A 20,006-nucleotide genomic window follows, 5' to 3' on the forward strand; every position below is an offset into this window, starting at 1 on the left:
ACTGTAACCTTCACAGTGGTGGGAAAGTACCAATAGTCAAAGTACCCAATAGTCATACTGTAACCTTCACAAGATGGCCGCCGGACTGGGTGGGAAAAGCCAGTGGTGGGAAAAGTACCCAATTGTCATACTGTAACCTTCACAAGATGGCCGCCGGACTGGGTGGGAATAGCCAGTGGTGGGAAAAGTACCCAATAGTCATACTGTAACCTTCACAAGATGGCCGCCGGACTGGGTGGGAATAGCCAGTGGTGGGAAAAGTACCCAATAGTCATACTGTAACCTTGACAAGATGGCTGCCGGACTGGGTAGGAAAAGCCAGTGGTGGGAAAAGTACCCAATTGTCATACTGTAACCTTCACAAGATGGCCGCCGGACTGGGTGGGAATAGCCAGTGGTGGGAAAAGTACCCAATAGTCATACTGTAACCTTGACAAGATGGCCGCCGGACTGGGTGGGAAAAGCCAGTGGTGGGAAAAGTACCCAATTGTCATACTGTAACCTTGACAAGATGGCCGCCGGACTGGGTAGGAAAAGCCAGTGGTGGGAAAAGTACCCAATTGTCATACTGTAACCTTCACAAGATGGCCGCCGGACTGGGTGGGAATAGCCAGTGGTGGGAAAAGTACCCAATAGTCATACTGTAACCATGACAAGATGGCCGCTGGACTGGGTGGGAAAAGCCAGTGGTGGGAAAAGTACCCAATTGTCATACTGTAACCTTGACAAGATGGCCGCCGGACTGGGTGGGAATAGCCAGTGGTGGGAAAAGTACCCAATAGTCATACTGTAACCTTGACAAGATGGCCGCCGGACTGGGTGGGAATAGCCAGTGGTGGGAAAAGTACCCAATTGTCATACTGTAACCTTGACAAGATGACCGCCGGACTGGGTGGGAATAGCCAGTGGTGGGAAAAGTACCCAATAGTCATACTGTAACCTTGACAAGATGGCCGCCGGACTGGGTGGGAATAGCCAGTGGTGGGAAAAGTACCCAATTGCCATACTGTAACCTTGACAAGATGGCCGCCGGACTGGGTGGGAATAGCCAGTGGTGGGAAAAGTACCCAATAGTCATACTGTAACCTTGACAAGATGTTTGCTTTGCTTAATATAAGGAATTTTAAATGATTTATACTTTTAATTTTGATACTTAAGTATATTTTATCAATTACATTTACAATTGATAGTTAAATATATTTAGAACAAAATACTTTTGGACTTTTACTCAAGTAGTAACTTTACTTTTACTACTTGAGTAAAAGTCCAAAAGTATTTTGTTCTAAATATATTTAACTATCAATTGTAAATGTAATTGATAAAATATACTTAAGTATCAAAATTAAAAGTATAAATCATTTAAAATTCCTTATATTAAGCAAAGCAAACATTTTCTTGTTTTAAAATTTACGGATAGCCAGGGGCACACTCCAACACTCAGACATCATTTACAAACGCTGCATTTGTGTTTAGTGAGTCCGACAGATCAGAGGCAGTAGGGATAACCATGTATTATCTTAAATTTAAATTGGCCCATTTTCCTGTCCTACTAAGCATTCAAAATGTAATGAGTACTTTTGGGTGTCCACTCTCTGACTCAGCCAATGATATGTCCACTCGCTGACTCACCCAATGATAGGTCCACTCTCTGACTCACCCACTGATATGTCCACTGACTCACCCACTGATATGTCCACTGACTCACCCACTGATATGTCCACTGACTCACCCACTGATATGTCCACTGACTCACCCACTGATATGTCCACTGACTCACCCACTGATATGTCCACTGACTCACCCAATGATATGTCCACTCACTGACTCACCCAATGATATGTCCACTCACTGACTCACCCAATGATATGTCCACTCACTGACTCACCCAATGATATGTCCACTCTCTGACTCACCCAATGATATGTCCACTCTCTGACTCACCCAATGATATGTCCACTCAATGACTCACCCAATGATATGTCCACTCTCTGACTCACCCAATGATATGTCCACTCACTGACTCACCCAATGATATGTCCACTCACTGACTCACCCAATGATATGTCCACTCACTGACTCACCCAATGATATGTCCACTCGCTGACTCACCCAATGATATGTCCACTCAATGACTCACCCAATGATATGTCCACTCAATGACTCACCCAATGATATGTCCACTCTCTGACTCACCCAATGATATGTCCACTCTCTGACTCACCCAATGATATGTCCACTCAATGACTCACCCAATGATATGTCCACTCAATGACTCACCCAATGATATGTCCACTCAATGACTCACCCAATGATATGTCCACTCTCTGACTCACCCAATGATATGTCCACTCTCTGACTCACCCAATGATATGTCCACTCTCTGACTCACCCAATGATATGTCCACCCTCTGACTCACCCAATGATATGTCCACTCACTGACTCACCCAATGATATGTCCACCCTCTGACTCACCCAATGATATGTCCACTCACTGACTCACCCAATGATATGTCCACTCACTGACTCACCCAATGATATGTCCACTCTCTGACTCACCCAATGATATGTCCACTCACTGACTCACCCAATGATATGTCCACTCTCTGACTCACCCAATGATATGTCCACTCTCTGACTCACCCAATGATATGTCCACTCTCTGACTCACCCAATGACATTTCCACTCGCTGACTCACCCAATGATATGTCCATTCAGGCTCAATACAAGATACTCCGGCCGTAGGCTAAAATGGTGCTGTTTGCTAAATTTTGGGAATTGATAAATAATTTTGGTAGCTACGCACAGATGAGATTCTCCTCTTTTCAGTAGGCCTAGCCATTTGCTTTCCAAACTGTTTACTCACAATTGTATTGGTATGCTCACTGACAGCCGCAGCTCAACGATCAGCTGTTTGGTATTTGCCGAACTGCTCAAATCCCGGGCTTCCCGACTGTAGGCCTGGGTGCTTAAAAACACTCCACAGAATAAGCGAATGATGTTCCGTGCCTAAATATGTGTTCTTCCTTCTCAGTCGGGGCCGCTCCAGGCTGACCAGACCTCCTCCTCCTGAAGGGGGCGTGGCCTTCTCCGTCAGCATGAGACACGCCTTTGTACCTTTCACAGGTAACGCCTCCACCTAACACCTTTCACAGGTAACGCCTCCACCTAACACCTTTCACAGGTAACTCCTCCCCCTAACACCTTTCACAGGTAACTCCTCCCCCTAACACCTTTCACAGGTAACTCCTCCCCCTAACACCATAGAGATGTACTAGAGAGCTCATCTCCATCTCATCTGCATTTAACACCATGCAGCCGGCCATCCTAGTTCAATCTCAACCATCCTAGTTCAATCTCAACCATCCTAGTTCAATCTCAACCATCCTAGTTCAATCTCAACCATGGCCTTATCTCATGGATTAGGGATTTTTTAACTGCCAGGCCACAGAGAGTCTATACTAATGGTACCATGTCAGACAGGCCACAGAGAGTCTATACTAATGGTACCAGGTCAGACAGGCCACAGAGAGTCTATACTAATGGTACCATGTCTGACAGGCCACAGAGAGTCTATACTAATGGTACCATGTCAGACAGGCCACAGAGAGTCTATACTAATGGTACCATGTCAGACAGGCCACAGAGAGTCTATACTAATGGTACCATGTCAGACAGGCCACAGAGAGTCTATACTAATGGTACCATGTCAGACAGGCCACAGAGAGTCTATACTAATGGTACCATGTCAGACAGGCCACAGAGAGTCTATACTAATGGTACCATGTCAGACAGGCCACAGAGAGTCTATACTAATGGTACCATGTCAGACAGGCCACAGAGAGTCTATACTAATGGTACCATGTCAGACAGGCCACAGAGAGTCTATACTAATGGTACCATGTCAGACAGGCCACAGAGAGTCTATACTAATGGTACCAGGTCAGACAGGCCACAGAGAGTCTATACTAATGGTACCATGTCAGACAGGCCACAGAGAGTCTATACTAATGGTACCATGTCAGACAGGCCACAGAGAGTCTATACTAATGGTACCATGTCAGACAGGCCACAGAGAGTCTATACTAATGGTACCATGTCAGACAGGCCATAGAGAGTCTATGCCTGCCTGCCTACCTGCCTGCCTGCCCACCTGCTTGCCTGTCTGCCCACCTGCCTGCCTGTCTGCCCACCTGCCTGCCTGCCTGCCTACCTGCCTGCCTGTCTGCCCACCTGCCTACCTGCCTGCCTGTCTGCCCACCTGCCTGCCTACCTGCCCACCCACCTGCCTGCCTGTCTGCCCACCTGCCTGCCTACCTGCCCACCTGCCTGCCTGCCTGCCCACCTGCCTACCTGCCCACCTTCCTGCCTGTCTGCCTGCCTGCCTGCCCACCTGCCTATCTGCCTGCCTGCCTGCCTGTGTGTCTGTCTGTCCTGTTTGAGCACCCTGTCATCCCTGAACGAATTGCCCCTCGGGGATTAATGACATTGTATTGAATAGCTGCAATATTTCTGTGATCCAGTTGACTACTTCAAAATGGTGCTGCCCATGCTAAAACAGTCTTTGGGCCAAGAGGGCCCTCTATCCAACCCTACCTGTGTGTGTCAGACGCTTTCATCCAAAGTGATTAACAGTCATGCGTGTATACATTTTACAAATGGCAACCCCAGCGGGAGTTGAACCCACAACCCTTGATGTGTAAGCTCCATGCTCTACCGACTGAGCCACATAGGACGGGTACATTAGTGGGTATTGGCCTAATTCTGCTCTGCATTATTTGGTGTTCTACGTTGTACACGGAGGATATTTTTGCAGAATTCTGCATGCAGTCTCAATTTGGTGTTTGTCCCATTTTGTGAATTCTTAGTTGGTGAGCGGACCCCAAACCTCACAACCATAAAGGGCAATGGTGTTCTATAACTGATTCAAGTATTTTTAGCCAGATCCTAATTGGTATGCTTCTCTTTCTCCCTTCCCCCTCTCTCTTTCTCCTTCAAACCCTCCCCCTCTCCCCTCTATACCCTCCCTCTCCTTTCTCCCTCTCTCTCTCCCTCCTTACCCCCCCTCTCTCTCCCTCCTTACCCCCCCCTCTCTCTCCTTACTTCCCCCCTCTCTCTCCCTCCTCTCCTCCCCCCCTCTCTCTCTCCCTCCTCTCCCCCCCCTCTCTCTCCCTCAAACCATCTCCCTCTCCCTCCTCTCCTCTCTCCCTCCTCTCCTCCCCCCCTCTCTCTCTCTCTCCTCTCCTCCCCCCCTCTCTCTCTCCTCTCCTCTCCTCTCCCTCTCCAGGAGGGATGGTATTAGCAGCAGATTATTCCCAGTTGGAGCTCAGAGTGTTGGCTCACCTCTCTAAGGACAGACGTCTGCTACAGGTCACACACACACACAGACACACACACATATACACACACACACACGCAGTCACACGCAGACACACGCAGTCACACGCAGACACACGCAGTCACACGCAGTCACACGCAGTCACACGCAGTCACACGCAGTCACACGCAGTCACACACACACACACACACACACACACACACACACACACACACACACACACACACACACACACACACACACACACCCACCCACACATAGCTTGGTGACTCTACTTTCATCTGACCTTGTCTGAACGTGTGTCAGGTGTTGAATGGAGGAGCTGACGTGTTCCGCTGTATCGCTGCTGAGTGGAAGAACATTCAACTGGAGACTGTAGACGACACCCTGAGACAACAGGCGAAACAGGTACACACAGCAAACATTCAACTGGAGACTGTTGACGACACCCTGAGACAACAGGTACACACAGCAAACATTCACCTGGAGACTGTTGACGACACCCTGAGACAACAGGTTAAACAGGTACACACAGCAAACATTCAACTGGAGACTGTAGACGACACCCTGAGACAACAGGTTAAACAGGTACACACAGCAAACATTCACCTGGAGACTGTAGACGACACCCTGAGACAACAGGTTAAACAGGTACACACAGCAAACATTCACCTGGAGACTGTTGACGACACCCTGAGACAACAGGTTAAACAGGTACACACAGCAAACATTCAACTGGAGACTGTAGACGACACCCTGAGACAACAGGTTAAACAGGTACACACAGCAAACATTCACCTGGAGACTGTAGACGACACCCTGAGACAACAGGCGAAACAGGTACACACAGCAAACATTCAACTGGAGACTGTAGACGACACCCTGAGACAACAGGTTAAACAGGTACACACAGCAAACATTCACCTGGAGACTGTAGACGACACCCTGAGACAACAGGTTAAACAGGTACACACAGCAAACATTCAACTGGAGACTGTAGACGACACCCTGAGACAACAGGTTAAACAGGTACACACAGCAAACATTCACCTGGAGACTGTAGACGACACCCTGAGACAACAGGCGAAACAGGTACACACAGCAAACATTCAACTGGAGACTGTAGACGACACCCTGAGACAACAGGTTAAACAGGTACACACAGCAAACATTCAACTGGAGACGACACCCTGAGACAACAGGCTAAACAGGTACACACAGCAAACATTCACCTGGAGACTGTAGACGACACCCTGAGACAACAGGCACACACAGCAAACATTCAACTGGAGACTGTAGATGACACCCTGAGACAACAGGCTAAACAGGTACACACAGCAAACATTCAACTGGAGACTGTAGACGACACCCTGAGACAACAGGTACACACAGCAAACATTCACCTGGAGACTGTAGACGACACCCTGAGACAACAGGCTAAACAGGTACACACAGCAAACATTCACCTGGAGACTGTAGACGACACCCTGAGACAACAGGCTAAACAGGTACACACAGCAAACATTCACCTGGAGACTGTAGACGACACCCTGAGACAACAGGTTAAACAGGTACTCACAGCAAACATTCAACTGGAGACTGTAGACGACACCCTGAGACAACAGGCTAAACAGGTACACACAGCAAACATTCACCTGGAGACTGTAGACGACACCCTGAGACAACAGGTTAAACAGGTACACACAGCAAACATTCACCTGGAGACTGTAGACGACACCCTGAGACAACAGGCTAAACAGGTACACACAGCAAACATTCACCTGGAGACTGTAGACGACACCCTGAGACAACAGGCGAAACAGGTACACACAGCATATGTTGTACTATCATGGTGGGGACCTAAAATGGATTTCCATTCCAAATCCTATTTTCATTAAACCTAACCCCAAAGCAGCCATTGTGGGCTTCTGGGAAATGTCCCCACGAGGGAGAATTGCTGCTCCCCACAAGGGTAGTAATACGCACTGCATTTGTTCCTACTTGATGTTTGTTCATTATAGTGTGTGTGTGTGTGTGTGTGTGTGTGTGTGTGTGTGTGTGTGTGTGTGTGTGTGTGTGTGTGTAGATATGTTATGGTATAATCTATGGGATGGGAGCCAAGTCTCTGGGAGAGCAGATGGGGATAGAGGAGGACGATGCAGGTGCTTATATCCAGAGCTTCAAGGACCGATACACAGGTACACTGATCTGGCTGGGTGACTACAGCAACAGCTACACACACTGATCTGGCTGGGTGACTACAGCAACAGGTACACACACTGATCTGGCTGGGTGACTACAGCAACACACACACTGATCTGGCTGGGTGACTACAGCAACAGGTACACACACTGATCTGGCTGGGTGTGTGTGTGACTACAGCAACAGCTACACACACTGATCTGGCTGGCTGGCTGGCTGGCTGGCTGGCTGGCTGGCTGGCTGGCTGGCTGGCTGGCTGGCTGGGTGTGAGTGAGTGAGTGACTACAGCAACATAGATACTTCTATGTATATTAGCTTTTCTGCTTGATGAAAATGGAGCTGTGTGTTTTACTGTGTGTTTTACTGTGTGTTTTACTGTGTGTTTTACTGTGTGTTTTACTGTGTGTTTTACTGTGTGTTTTACTGTGTGATTTACTGTGTGTTTTACTGTGTGTTTTACTGTGTGATTTACTGTGTGATTTACTGTGTGATTTACTGTGTGTGTGTTTTACTGTGTGTTTTACTGTGTGTTTTACTGTGTGTGTGTTTTACTGTGTGTTTTACTGTGTGTTTTACTGTGTGTTTTACTGTGTGTTTTACTGTGTGTTTTACTGTGTGTGTGTTTTACTGTGTGTTTTACTGTGTGTTTTACTGTGTGTGTGTTTTACTGTGTGTTTTACTGTGTGTTTTACTGTGTGTTTTACTGTGTGATTTACTGTGTGATTTACTGTGTGATTTACTGTGTGTGTGATTTACTGTGTGTTTTACTGTGTGTTTTACTGTGTGATTTACTGTGTGATTTACTGTGTGATTTACTGTGTGTGTGTTTTACTGTGTGTTTTACTGTGTGTTTTACTGTGTGTGTGTTTTACTGTGTGTTTTACTGTGTGTTTTACTGTGTGTGTTTTACTGTGTGATTTACTGTGTGTTTTACTGTGTGTTTTACTGTGTGTTTTACTGTGTGTTTTACTGTGTGATTTACTGTGTGTTTTACTGTGTGTTTTACTGTGTGTGTGTTTTACTGTGTGTTTTACTGTGTGTTTTACTGTGTGTTTTACTGTGTGATTTACTGTGTGTTTTACTGTGTGTTTTACTGTGTGATTTACTGTGTGTTTTACTGTGTGATTTACTGTGTGTTTTACTGTGTGTGTGTTTTACTGTGTGTGTGTTTTACTGTGTGTGTGTTTTACTGTGTGTTTTACTGTGTGTTTTACTGTGTGATTTACTGTGTGTTTTACTGTGTGTGTGTTTTACTGTGTTTTACTGTGTGTTTTACTGTGTGATTTACTGTGTGTTTTACTGTGTGTTTTACTGTGTGATTTACTGTGTGTTTTACTGTGTGTTTTACTGTGTGATTTACTGTGTGATTTACTGTGTGTTTTACTGTGTGTTTTACTGTGTGTTTTACTGTGTGTTACTGTGTGTTTTACTGTGTGTTTTACTGTGTGTGTGATTTACTGTGTGATTTACTGTGTGATTTACTGTGTGTTTTACTGTGTTTTACTGTGTGATTTACTGTGTGATTTACTGTGTGTTTTACTGTGTGTATGATTTACTGTGTGTTTTACTGTGTGTGTGATTTACTGTGTGTTTTACTGTGTGTTTTACTGTGTGTTTTACTGTGTGATTTACTGTGTGATTTACTGTGTGATTTACTGTGTGTTTTACTGTGTGTATGATTTACTGTGTGATTTACTGTGTGATTTACTGTGTGTTTTACTGTGTGTATGATTTACTGTGTGTTTTACTGTGTGTGTGATTTACTGTGTGTTTTACTGTGTGATTTACTGTGTGTTTTACTGTGTGTTTTACTGTGTGTTTTACTGTGTGTTTTACTGTGTGATTTACTGTGTGTTTTACTGTGTGATTTACTGTGTGTTTTACTGTGTGTTTTACTGTGTGATTTACTGTGTGATTTACTGTGTGATTTACTGTGTGATTTACTGTGTGTTTTACTGTGTGATTTACTGTGTGTTTTACTGTGTGTTTTACTGTGTGTTTTACTGTGTGTTTTACTGTGTGTTTTACTGTGTGATTTACTGTGTGATTTACTGTGTGATTTACTGTGTGTTTTACTGTGTGTTTTACTGTGTGTTTTACTGTGTGATTTACTGTGTGTATGATTTACTGTGTGTATGATTTACTGTGTGTATGATTTACTGTGTGTTTTACTGTGTGTTTTACTGTGTGTTTTACTGTGTGTTTTACTGTGTGATTTACTGTGTGTTTTACTGTGTGTTTTACTGTGTGTTTTACTGTGTGTTTTACTGTGTGATTTACTGTGTGATTTACTGTGTGTTTTACTGTGTGTTTTACTGTGTGTTTTACTGTGTGTTTTACTGTGTGTTTTACTGTGTGATTTACTGTGTGTTTTACTGTGTGTTTTACTGTGTGTTTTACTGTGTGTTTTACTGTGTGTCTGTCCAGGTATCCATCGGTTCCTGAAGGAGACGGTACGTAGCTGTGTGGAGAAGGGTTTTGTCCAGACTCTACTGGGGAGGAGGAGATACCTACCGAACATCAACACCAGCGGTTACACCAGGAAACAGGTACGTAGCTGACATCACACACCAGGAAACAGGTAGCTGACATCACACACCAGGAAACAGGTACGTAGCTGACATCACACACCAGGAAACAGGTACGTAGCTGACATCACACACCAGGAAACAGGTACGTAGCTGACATCACACACCAGGAAACAGGTACGTAGCTGACATCACACACCAGGAAACAGGTAGCTGACATCACACACCAGGAAACAGGTACGTAGCTGACATCACACACCAGGAAACAGGTACGTAGCTGACATCACACACCAGGAAACAGGTACGTAGCTGACATCACACACCAGGAAACAGGTAGCTGACATCACACACCAGGAAACAGGTACGTAGCTGACATCACACACCAGGAAACAGGTAGCTAACATCACACACCAGGAAACAGGTACGTAGCTGACATCACACACCAGGAAACAGGTACGTAGCTGACATCACACACCAGGAAACAGGTAGCTGACATCACACACCAGGAAACAGGTACGTAGCTGACATCACACACCAGGAAACAGGTAGCTAACATCACACACCAGGAAACAGGTACGTAGCTGACATCACACACCAGGAAACAGGTAGCTAACATCACACACCAGGAAACAGGTACGTAGCTGACATCACACACCAGGAAACAGGTAGCTGACATCACACACCAGGAAACAGGTACGTAGCTGACATCACACACCAGGAAACAGGTACGTAGCTGACATCACACACCAGGAAACAGGTAGCTAACATCACACACACCAGGAAACAGGTAGCTGACATCACACACCAGGAAACAGGTACGTAGCTGACATCACACACCAGGAAACAGGTACGTAGCTGACATCACACACCAGGAAACAGGTAGCTGACATCACACACCAGGAAACAGGTACGTAGCTGACATCACACACCAGGAAACAGGTAGCTAACATCACACACCAGGAAACAGGTACGTAGCTGACATCACACACCAGGAAACAGGTAGCTAACATCACACACCAGGAAACAGGTACGTAGCTGACATCACACACCAGGAAACAGGTAGCTGACATCACACACCAGGAAACAGGTACGTAGCTGACATCACACACCAGGAAACAGGTACGTAGCTGACATCACACACCAGGAAACAGGTAGCTGACATCACACACCAGGAAACAGGTACGTAGCTGACATCACACACCAGGAAACAGGTACGTAGCTGACATCACACACCAGGAAACAGGTACGTAGCTGACATCACACACCAGGAAACAGGTAGCTGACATCACACACACCAGGAAACAGGTAGCTGACATCACACACCAGGAAACAGGTACGTAGCTGACATCACACACCAGGAAACAGGTACGTAGCTGACATCACACACCAGGAAACAGGTAGCTGACATCACACACACCAGGAAACAGGTAGCTAACATCACACACCAGGAAACGGGTAGCTAACATCACACACCAGGAAACAGGTAGCTAACATCACACACCAGGAAACAGGTAGCTAACATCACACACACCAGGAAACAGGTAGCTAACATCACACACACCAGGAAACAGGTAGCTAACATCACACACCAGGAAACAGGTAGCTAACATCACACACCAGGAAACAGGTAGCTAACATCACACACACCAGGAAACAGGTAGCTAACATCACACACACCAGGAAACAGGTAGCTGACATCACACACCAGGAAACAGGTAGCTAACATCACACACCAGGAAACAGGTAGCTAACATCACACACCAGGAAACAGGTAGCTAACATCACACACACCAGGAAACAGGTAGCTAACATCACACACACCAGGAAACAGGTAGCTAACATCACACACACCAGGAAACAGGTAGCTAACATCACACACCAGGAAACAGGTAGCTAACATCACACACCAGGAAACAGGTAGCTAACATCACACACCAGGAAACAGGTAGCTAACATCACAATCACTGTGTGTGTGTCTCTTCACAGTCCCCGCTGTTCCATAAGGTGTATTTTTATCTGTTTTTTAAATCTGATTCTCCTGCTGCATCAGTTACCTGATGTGGAATAGAGTTCCATGTAGTCATGGCTCTATGTAGTACTGTGTTCCTCCCATAGTCTGTTCTGGACTTGGGGACTGTGAAGAGACCTCTGGTGACATGTCTTGTGGGGTATGCATGCGTGTCCGAGCTGCTAATATTTCAAACAGACAGCTCGGTACATTCAGCTGGTTAACACCTCTTACAAAAACAAGTAGTGATGAAGTCAGTCTGTCTTCCACTTTGAGCCAAGGGAGATTGACATGAATATTAATGTTAGCTCTCGGTGAGCCAGCCGTGCTGCCCTGTTCTCAGACAATTTTCCCAAGTCCCTCTTTGTGGCACCAGACCACACGACTGAACAGTAGTCCAGGTGGCGACTAGAGCTGTTGCGGTGACCATATTACTGTCACACCGACGGAGTCATGAAGTCCATGTGACCGTTTAGTCACTGTAACTAGGCTTCTCCAAGCTCTGATGCTGCTGATGGTCATTAGTAGACTACCAAACTTGCTAAATCAAAATGTATTGGTCACATACACACAGTTAGCAGATGTTATTGCGAGTGTAGCGAAATGTTTGTGCTTCTAGTTCCAACAGTGCAGTAATATCTAACAAGTAATCTAACAATTCCACAACAACTACCTAATGCACACAAATCTAAGTAAAGAGATGGAATAAGAATATGTACATAGAAATATATGGATGGGCCGTGAGCGACCGGCATAGAAGAGATGCAGTAGATGGTATAAAATACAGTATATACATCTGGCATGAGTAGTGCAAGATATGTAAACATTATATAAAGTGGCGTTATTTAAAGTGACTAGTGACACCTTTATTAAATTCATTTATTAAAGTGGCCAATGATTAGAGTCTGTATGTAGGCAGCAGCCTCTTTATGTTAGTGATGGCTGTTTAACAGTCTGATGGCCTTGAGATAGAAACTGTTTTTCAGTCTCGGTCCCTGCTTTGATGCACCTGTACTGACCTCGCCTTCTGGATGATAGCGGGGTGAACAGGCAGTGGCTCGGGTGGTTGTTGTCCTTGATGATCTTTTTGGCCTTCCTGTGACATTGGGTGGTGTAGGTGTCCTGGAGGGCAGGTAGTTTGCCCCCGGTAATGCGTTGTGCAGACCGCACCACCCTCTGGAGAGCCCTGCGGTTGTAGGCGGTGCAGTTGCCGTACCAGGCGGTGATACAGCCCGACAGGATGCTCTCAATTGTGCATCTGTAAAGGTTTGTGAGGGTTTTAGGTGACAAGCCAAATTTCTGTTGCCCCTTCTTCACCACACTGTGGTGACGTTGAGTGAGAGGTTGTTTTCCTGAACACCACACTCCGAGTGCCCTCACCTCCTCCCTATAGGCTGTCTCGTCGTTGTTCGTCATTAGTAGCCTACTAAACTTGCTAACTACCCGATACTCAGCACTCTATTGTCCCTTTAATCACTCTGACATCAATGTAAATGAATTCGAAAAAATCTAATCAAATAGTGGCCGGGGACTTTTATGCAGGGAAACTTAAACCCGTTTTATCTAGTTTCTATCAGCATGTTAAATATGCCCTCCATTTGGTAAATCTAACCATAATTCCATCCTCCTGATTCCTGCTTACAAGCAAAAATTAAAGCAGGAAGCACCAGTGACTCGATCAATAAAAAAGTCAGTAAAGAAGTGGTCAGATGAAGCAGATGCTAAACTACATGACTGTTTTGCTAGCACAGTCTGAAATATGTTCAGGGATTTCTCCCACATCATTGAGGAGTACACCACATCAGTCACTGGCTTCATAAATAAGTGCATCGATGACTTCGTCCCCACAGTGACTGTACGTACATACCCCAACCAGAAGCCATGGATTACAGGCAACATCTGCACTGAGCTAAAGGCTAGAGCTGCCGCGTTCAAGGAGCGGGACTCCAACCCGGAAGCTTATAAGAAATCCCGCTATGCCCTCTGAAGAACCATCAAACAGGCAAAGCGTCAGTACAGGACTAAGATTGAATCGTACTACACCGGCTCTGACGCTCGTCGGATGTGGCAGGGCTTGCAAACTATTACAGATTACAAAGGGAAGCACAGCCGCGATCTGCCCAGTGACACAAGCCTACCAGACGAGCTAAATTTCTTCTATTCTTGCTTCGAGGCAAGTAACACTGAAACATGCATGAGAGCATCAGCTGTTCCGGACGACTGTGTGATCACACTCTCCGTAGCCGATGTGAGTAAGACCTTTAAACAGGTGAACGATCACAAGGCCGCAGGGCCAGACGGATTACCAGGACGTACTCCGAGCATGCGCTGACCAACTGGCAAGTGACCAACTGGCAAGACCCACTGACATTTTCTACCATTTAATACCAACATGTTTCAAACAGACCACCATGGTCCCTGTGCCCAAGAACACTAAGGTAACCTGCCTAAATGACTACTGACCCGTAGCACTCACGTCTGTAGTCATGAAGTGCTTTGAAAGGCTGGTCATGGCTCACATCAACACCATTATCCCAGAAACCCTAGACCCACTCCAATTTGCATACCGCCCCAACAGATCCACAGATGATGGCTACTATATTGTGACGACTTCATCCGATGGATCTGGATACTGCTTTCAAGCTAATTTCTGCAGCGTTAGTAAAGATATGATCAATACATGTTGATGATTTCATTCCTGTGCTGTTTGTAACTACCCTGGTAGGTTGACTGATATCCTGAACCAGGTTGCAGGCACTGGTTACAGTTTAAAGTTTTTTCCTGAGTGGGCAGCTTGATGAAAGCCAGTCAATATTTAAATCACCCAGAAAATATACCTCTCTGTTGATATCACATACATTATCAAGCATTTCACACATGTTATCCAGATACTGACTGTTATCACTTGGTGGTCTATAGCAGCTTCCCACCAGAATGGGCTTTAGGTGAGGCAGATAAACCTGTAGTCATATTACTTCAACAGTATTTAACATAAGTTGTGTGTGTTACTAAGTTTTGTGTTACTACAGTTGAAGTCAGAAGTTTACATACACCTTAGCCAAATACATTTAAACTCAGTTTTTCACAATTCCTGACTTTTAATCCTCGTAAAAATTCCCTGTCTTAGGTCAGTTAGGATCACCACTTTATTTTAAGAATGTGAAATGTCAGAATAATAGTAGAGAGAATGATTTATTTCAGCTTTTATTTCTTTCATCACATTCCCAGTGGGTCAGAAGTTTACATACACTCAATTAGTATTTGGTAGGATTGCCTATAAATTGTTTAACTTGGGTCAAACGTTTCGGGTAGCGTTCCACAAGCTTCCCACAATAAGTTGGGTGAATTTTGGCCCATTCCTCCTGACAGAGCTGGTGTAACTGAGTCAAGTTTGTAGGCCTCCTTGCTCGCACACGCTTTTTCAGTTCTGCCCACAAATTTTCTATGGGATTGAGGTCAGGGCTTTGTGATGGCCACTCCAATACCTTGACTTTGTTGTCCTTAAGCCATTTTACCACAACTTTGGAAGTATGCTTGGGGCCATTGTCCATTTGGAAGACCCATTTGCAACCAAGCTTTAACTTCCTGACTGAAGTCTTGAGATGTTGCTTCAATATATCCACATAATTTTCCTTTCTCATGATGCTATCTATTTTGTGAAGTGCACCAGTCCCTCCTGCAGCAAAGCACCCTACAACATGATGCTGCCACCCCCGTGATTCACGGTTGGGATGGTGTTCTTCGGCTTGCAAGCATCCCCCTTTTTCCTCCAAACATAACGATGGTCATTATGGCCAAACAGTTCTATTTTTGTTTCATCAGACCAGAGGACAAAAAAAAGTACGATCTTTGTTCCCATGTGCAGTTGCAAACCGTAGTCTGGCTTTTTTATGGCGGTTTTGGAGCAGTGGCTTCTTCCTTGCTGAGCGGCCTTTCAGGTTATGTCGATATAGGACTCGTTTTACTGTGGATATAGATACTTTTGTACCCGTTTCCTCCAACATCTTCACAAGGTCCTTTCCTGTTGTTCTGGGATTGATTTGCACTTTTCGCACCAAAGTACGTTAATCTCTAGGAGACGGAACGTGTCTCCTTCCTGAGCAGTATGACGGCTGCGTGGTCCCATGGTGTTTATACTTGCGTACTATTGTTTGTACAGATGAATGTGGTACCTTCAGGCGTTTGGAAATTGCTCCCAAGGATGAACCAGACTTGTGGAGGTCTACAATTTCTTTTCTGAGGTCTTGACTGATTTCTTTTGATTTTCCCATGATGTCAAGCAAAGAGGCACTGAGTTTGAAGGTAGGCCTTAAAATACATCCACAGGTACACCTCCAATTGACTCAAATGATGTCAATTAGCCTATCAGAAGCTTCTAAAGCCATGACATAATTTTCTGGAATTTTCCAAGCTGTTTAAAGGCACAGTTAACTGAGTGTATGTAAACTTCTGACCCACTGGAATTGTGATACAGTGAATTATAAGTGAAATAATCTGTCTGTAAACAATTGTTGGAAATATTACTTGTGTCATGCACAAAGTAGATGTCCTAACCGACTTGCCAGAACTATAGTTTGTTAACAAGAAATTTGTGGAGTGGTTAAAAAACGAGTTTTAATGACTCCAACCTAAGTGTATGTACATTTCTGACTTCAACTATAAGTTGTGTGTGTTAACCCTCTTCAGGCGGAGCGTCAGGCTGTTAACACGACAGTCCAGGGATCAGCCGCTGACATCGTTAAACTGGCTACAGTCAACATCCAGCAATGTCTTAGAGACACCTACCCTGCTGCCCCTCTCTCACACCAGCACACACACACAGGTAAAACACACACACACACACTCCTACCCTGCTGCTCCTCTCTCACACCAACACACACACACACACACACTCCTACCCTGCTGCTCCTCTCTCACACCAACACACACACACACACACACTCCTACCCTGCTGCTCCTCTCTCACACCAACACACACACACACACACACTCCTACCCTGCTGCTCCTCTCTCACACCAACACACACACACACACACACTCCTACCCTGCTGCCCCTCTCTCACACCAACACACACACACACACAGGTAAAACACACACACACACACACACACACTCCTACCCTGCTGCCCCTCTCTCACACCAACACACACACAGGTAAAACACACACACACACACTCCTACCCTGCTGCCCCTCTCTCACACCAACACACACACACACACACACACACACAGGTAAAACACACACACACACACTCCTACCCTGCTGCCCCTCTCTCACACCAACACACACACAGGTAACACACACACACAGGTAACACACACACACACCTAAACTGCTGCCCCCCTGTACCACAGCCTCTGGGTGTCATAGTGAAGACACTGAGCCGTGGAAGGGCCATGTACGGTGCTATGAGGCTTGACTTTTTCCACATTTTGTTACGTTACAGCCTTATTCTAAAATTGATTAAATTGTCCCCCCCTAATTAACCCCCCAATTCATTTACACACAATACCCCATAATGACAAAGCAAAAACAGGTTTTTAGAAATGTATAAAAAATGTTAAACTGAAATACTTTATTTACAAGTATTCAGACCCTTTGAGACTCGAAATTGACGTAATCAAATGTGTAAAAGGGGTCTGAATACTTTCTGAATGCACAGTATTGTAAAGAGTCGTGGCAGTGAGGTACATATTGATGTATATATTATAGAGAGTCAGGGTCATGGCAGTGAGGTACATATTGATGTATATATTCTATATTATAGAGAGTCGGGGTCATGGCAGTGAGGTACATATTGATGTATATATTCTATATTATAGAGAGTCGGGGTCGTGGCAGTGAGGGGTACATATTGATGTATATATTCTATATTATAGAGAGTCGGGGTCATGGCAGTGAGGTACATATTGATGTATATATTCTATATTATAGAGAGTCGGGGTCATGGCAGTGAGGTACATATTGATGTATATATTCTATATTATAGAGAGTCGGGGTCATGGCAGTGAGGTACATATTGATGTATATATTCTATATTATAGAGAGTCGGGGTCATGGCAGTGAGGTACATATTGATGTATATATTCTATATTATAGAGAGTCGGGGTCATGGCAGTGAGGTACATATTGATGTATATATTCTATATTATAGAGAGTCGGGGTCATGGCAGTGAGGTACATATTGATGTATATATTCTATATTATAGAGAGTCGGGGTCATGGCAGGGAGGGGTACATATTGATGTATATATTCTATATTATAGAGAGTCGGGGTCATGGCAGTGAGGTACATATTGATGTATATATTCTATATTATAGAGAGTCGGGGTCGTGGCAGTGAGGTACATATTGATGTATATATTCTATATTATAGAGAGTCGGGGTCATGGCAGTGAGGTACATATTGATGTATATATTCTATATTATAGAGAGTCGGGGTCATGGCAGTGAGGTACATATTGATGTATATATTCTATATTATAGAGAGTCGGGGTCATGGCAGTGAGGTACATATTGATGTATATATTCTATATTATAGAGAGTCGGGGTCGTGGCAGTGAGGTACATATTGATGTATATATTCTATATTATAGAGAGTCGGGGTCATGGCAGTGAGGTACATATTGATGTATATATTCTATATTATAGAGAGTCGGGGTCATGGCAGTGAGGTACATATTGATGTATATATTCTATATTATAGAGAGTCGGGGTCGTGGCAGTGAGGTACATATTGATGTATATATTCTATATTATAGAGAGTCGGGGTCATGGCAGTGAGGTACATATTGATGTATATATTCTATATTATAGAGAGTCGGGGTCATGGCAGTGAGGTACATATTGATGTATATATTCTATATTATAGAGAGTCGGGGTCGTGGCAGTGAGGTACATATTGATGTATATATTCTATATTATAGAGAGTCGGGGTCATGGCAGTGAGGTACATATTGATGTATATATTCTATATTATAGAGAGTCGGGGTCGTGGCAGTGAGGTACATATTGATGTATATATTCTATATTATAGAGAGTCGGGGTCATGGCAGGGAGGGGTACATATTGATGTATATATTCTATATTATAGAGAGTCGGGGTCATGGCAGTGAGGTACATATTGATGTATATATTCTATATTATAGAGAGTCGGGGTCGTGGCAGTGAGGTACATATTGATGTATATATTCTATATTATAGAGAGTCGGGGTCGTGGCAGGGCTGTTAAACGTCACCGTGGGGCGTTTTTCATCCTGCAGCTTCATGATGAACTCATCTATGAGACCGCAGAGGAGGACCTCATACAGGTAACACTCTGACCTCTAACCTCATACAGGTAACACTCTGACCTTTAACCCCTGACCTCATACAGGTAACACTCTGACCTTTAACCTCTAACCTCATACAGGTAACACTCTGACCTTTAACCCCTGACCTCATACAGGTAACACTGACCTCTAACCTCATACAGGTAACACTCTGACCTTTAACCCCTGACCTCATACAGGTAACACTCTGACCTCTAACCTCATACAGGTAACACTCTGACCTTTAACCCCTGACCTCATACAGGTAACACTCTGACCTCTAACCTCATACAGGTAACACTCTGACCTCTAACCTCATACAGGTAACACTCTGACCTCTAACCCCTAACCTCATACAGGTAACACTCTGACCTTTAACCCCTGACCTCATACAGGTAACACTCTGACCTTTAACCCCTGACCTCATACAGGTAACACTCTGACCTTTAACCTCATACAGGTAACACTCTGACCTCTAACCTCATACAGGTAACACTCTGACCTTTAACCCCTGACCTCATACAGGTAACACTCTGAACTTTAACCTCATACAGGTAACACTCTGACCTCTAACCTCATACAGGTAACACTCTGACCTCTAACCTCATACAGGTAACA

At 44.8% G+C, this 20,006-nt stretch overlaps 1 protein-coding gene across 1 annotated transcript; it reads left to right on the plus strand.

The window, feature by feature from the left end:
- Window positions 1-3,033: 3,033 nt before the first annotated feature.
- On the plus strand, window positions 3,034-19,388 carry LOC120040530 (DNA polymerase theta-like; the record flags this gene model as incomplete). The annotated part of the gene is made up of 7 exons (XM_038985644.1): window positions 3,034-3,125; window positions 5,287-5,369; window positions 5,644-5,745; window positions 7,424-7,535; window positions 9,967-10,088; window positions 16,762-16,897; window positions 19,282-19,388. Coding segments are annotated over 7 exons (754 nt in total), but the record flags the coding sequence as incomplete, so codon positions are not given.
- Window positions 19,389-20,006: the final 618 nt, after the last annotated feature.

The sequence above is a fragment of the Salvelinus namaycush genome, unplaced genomic scaffold, assembly GCF_016432855.1.
Source record: "Salvelinus namaycush isolate Seneca unplaced genomic scaffold, SaNama_1.0 Scaffold3600, whole genome shotgun sequence".
Taxonomy (NCBI): Eukaryota; Metazoa; Chordata; class Actinopteri; order Salmoniformes; family Salmonidae; genus Salvelinus; species Salvelinus namaycush.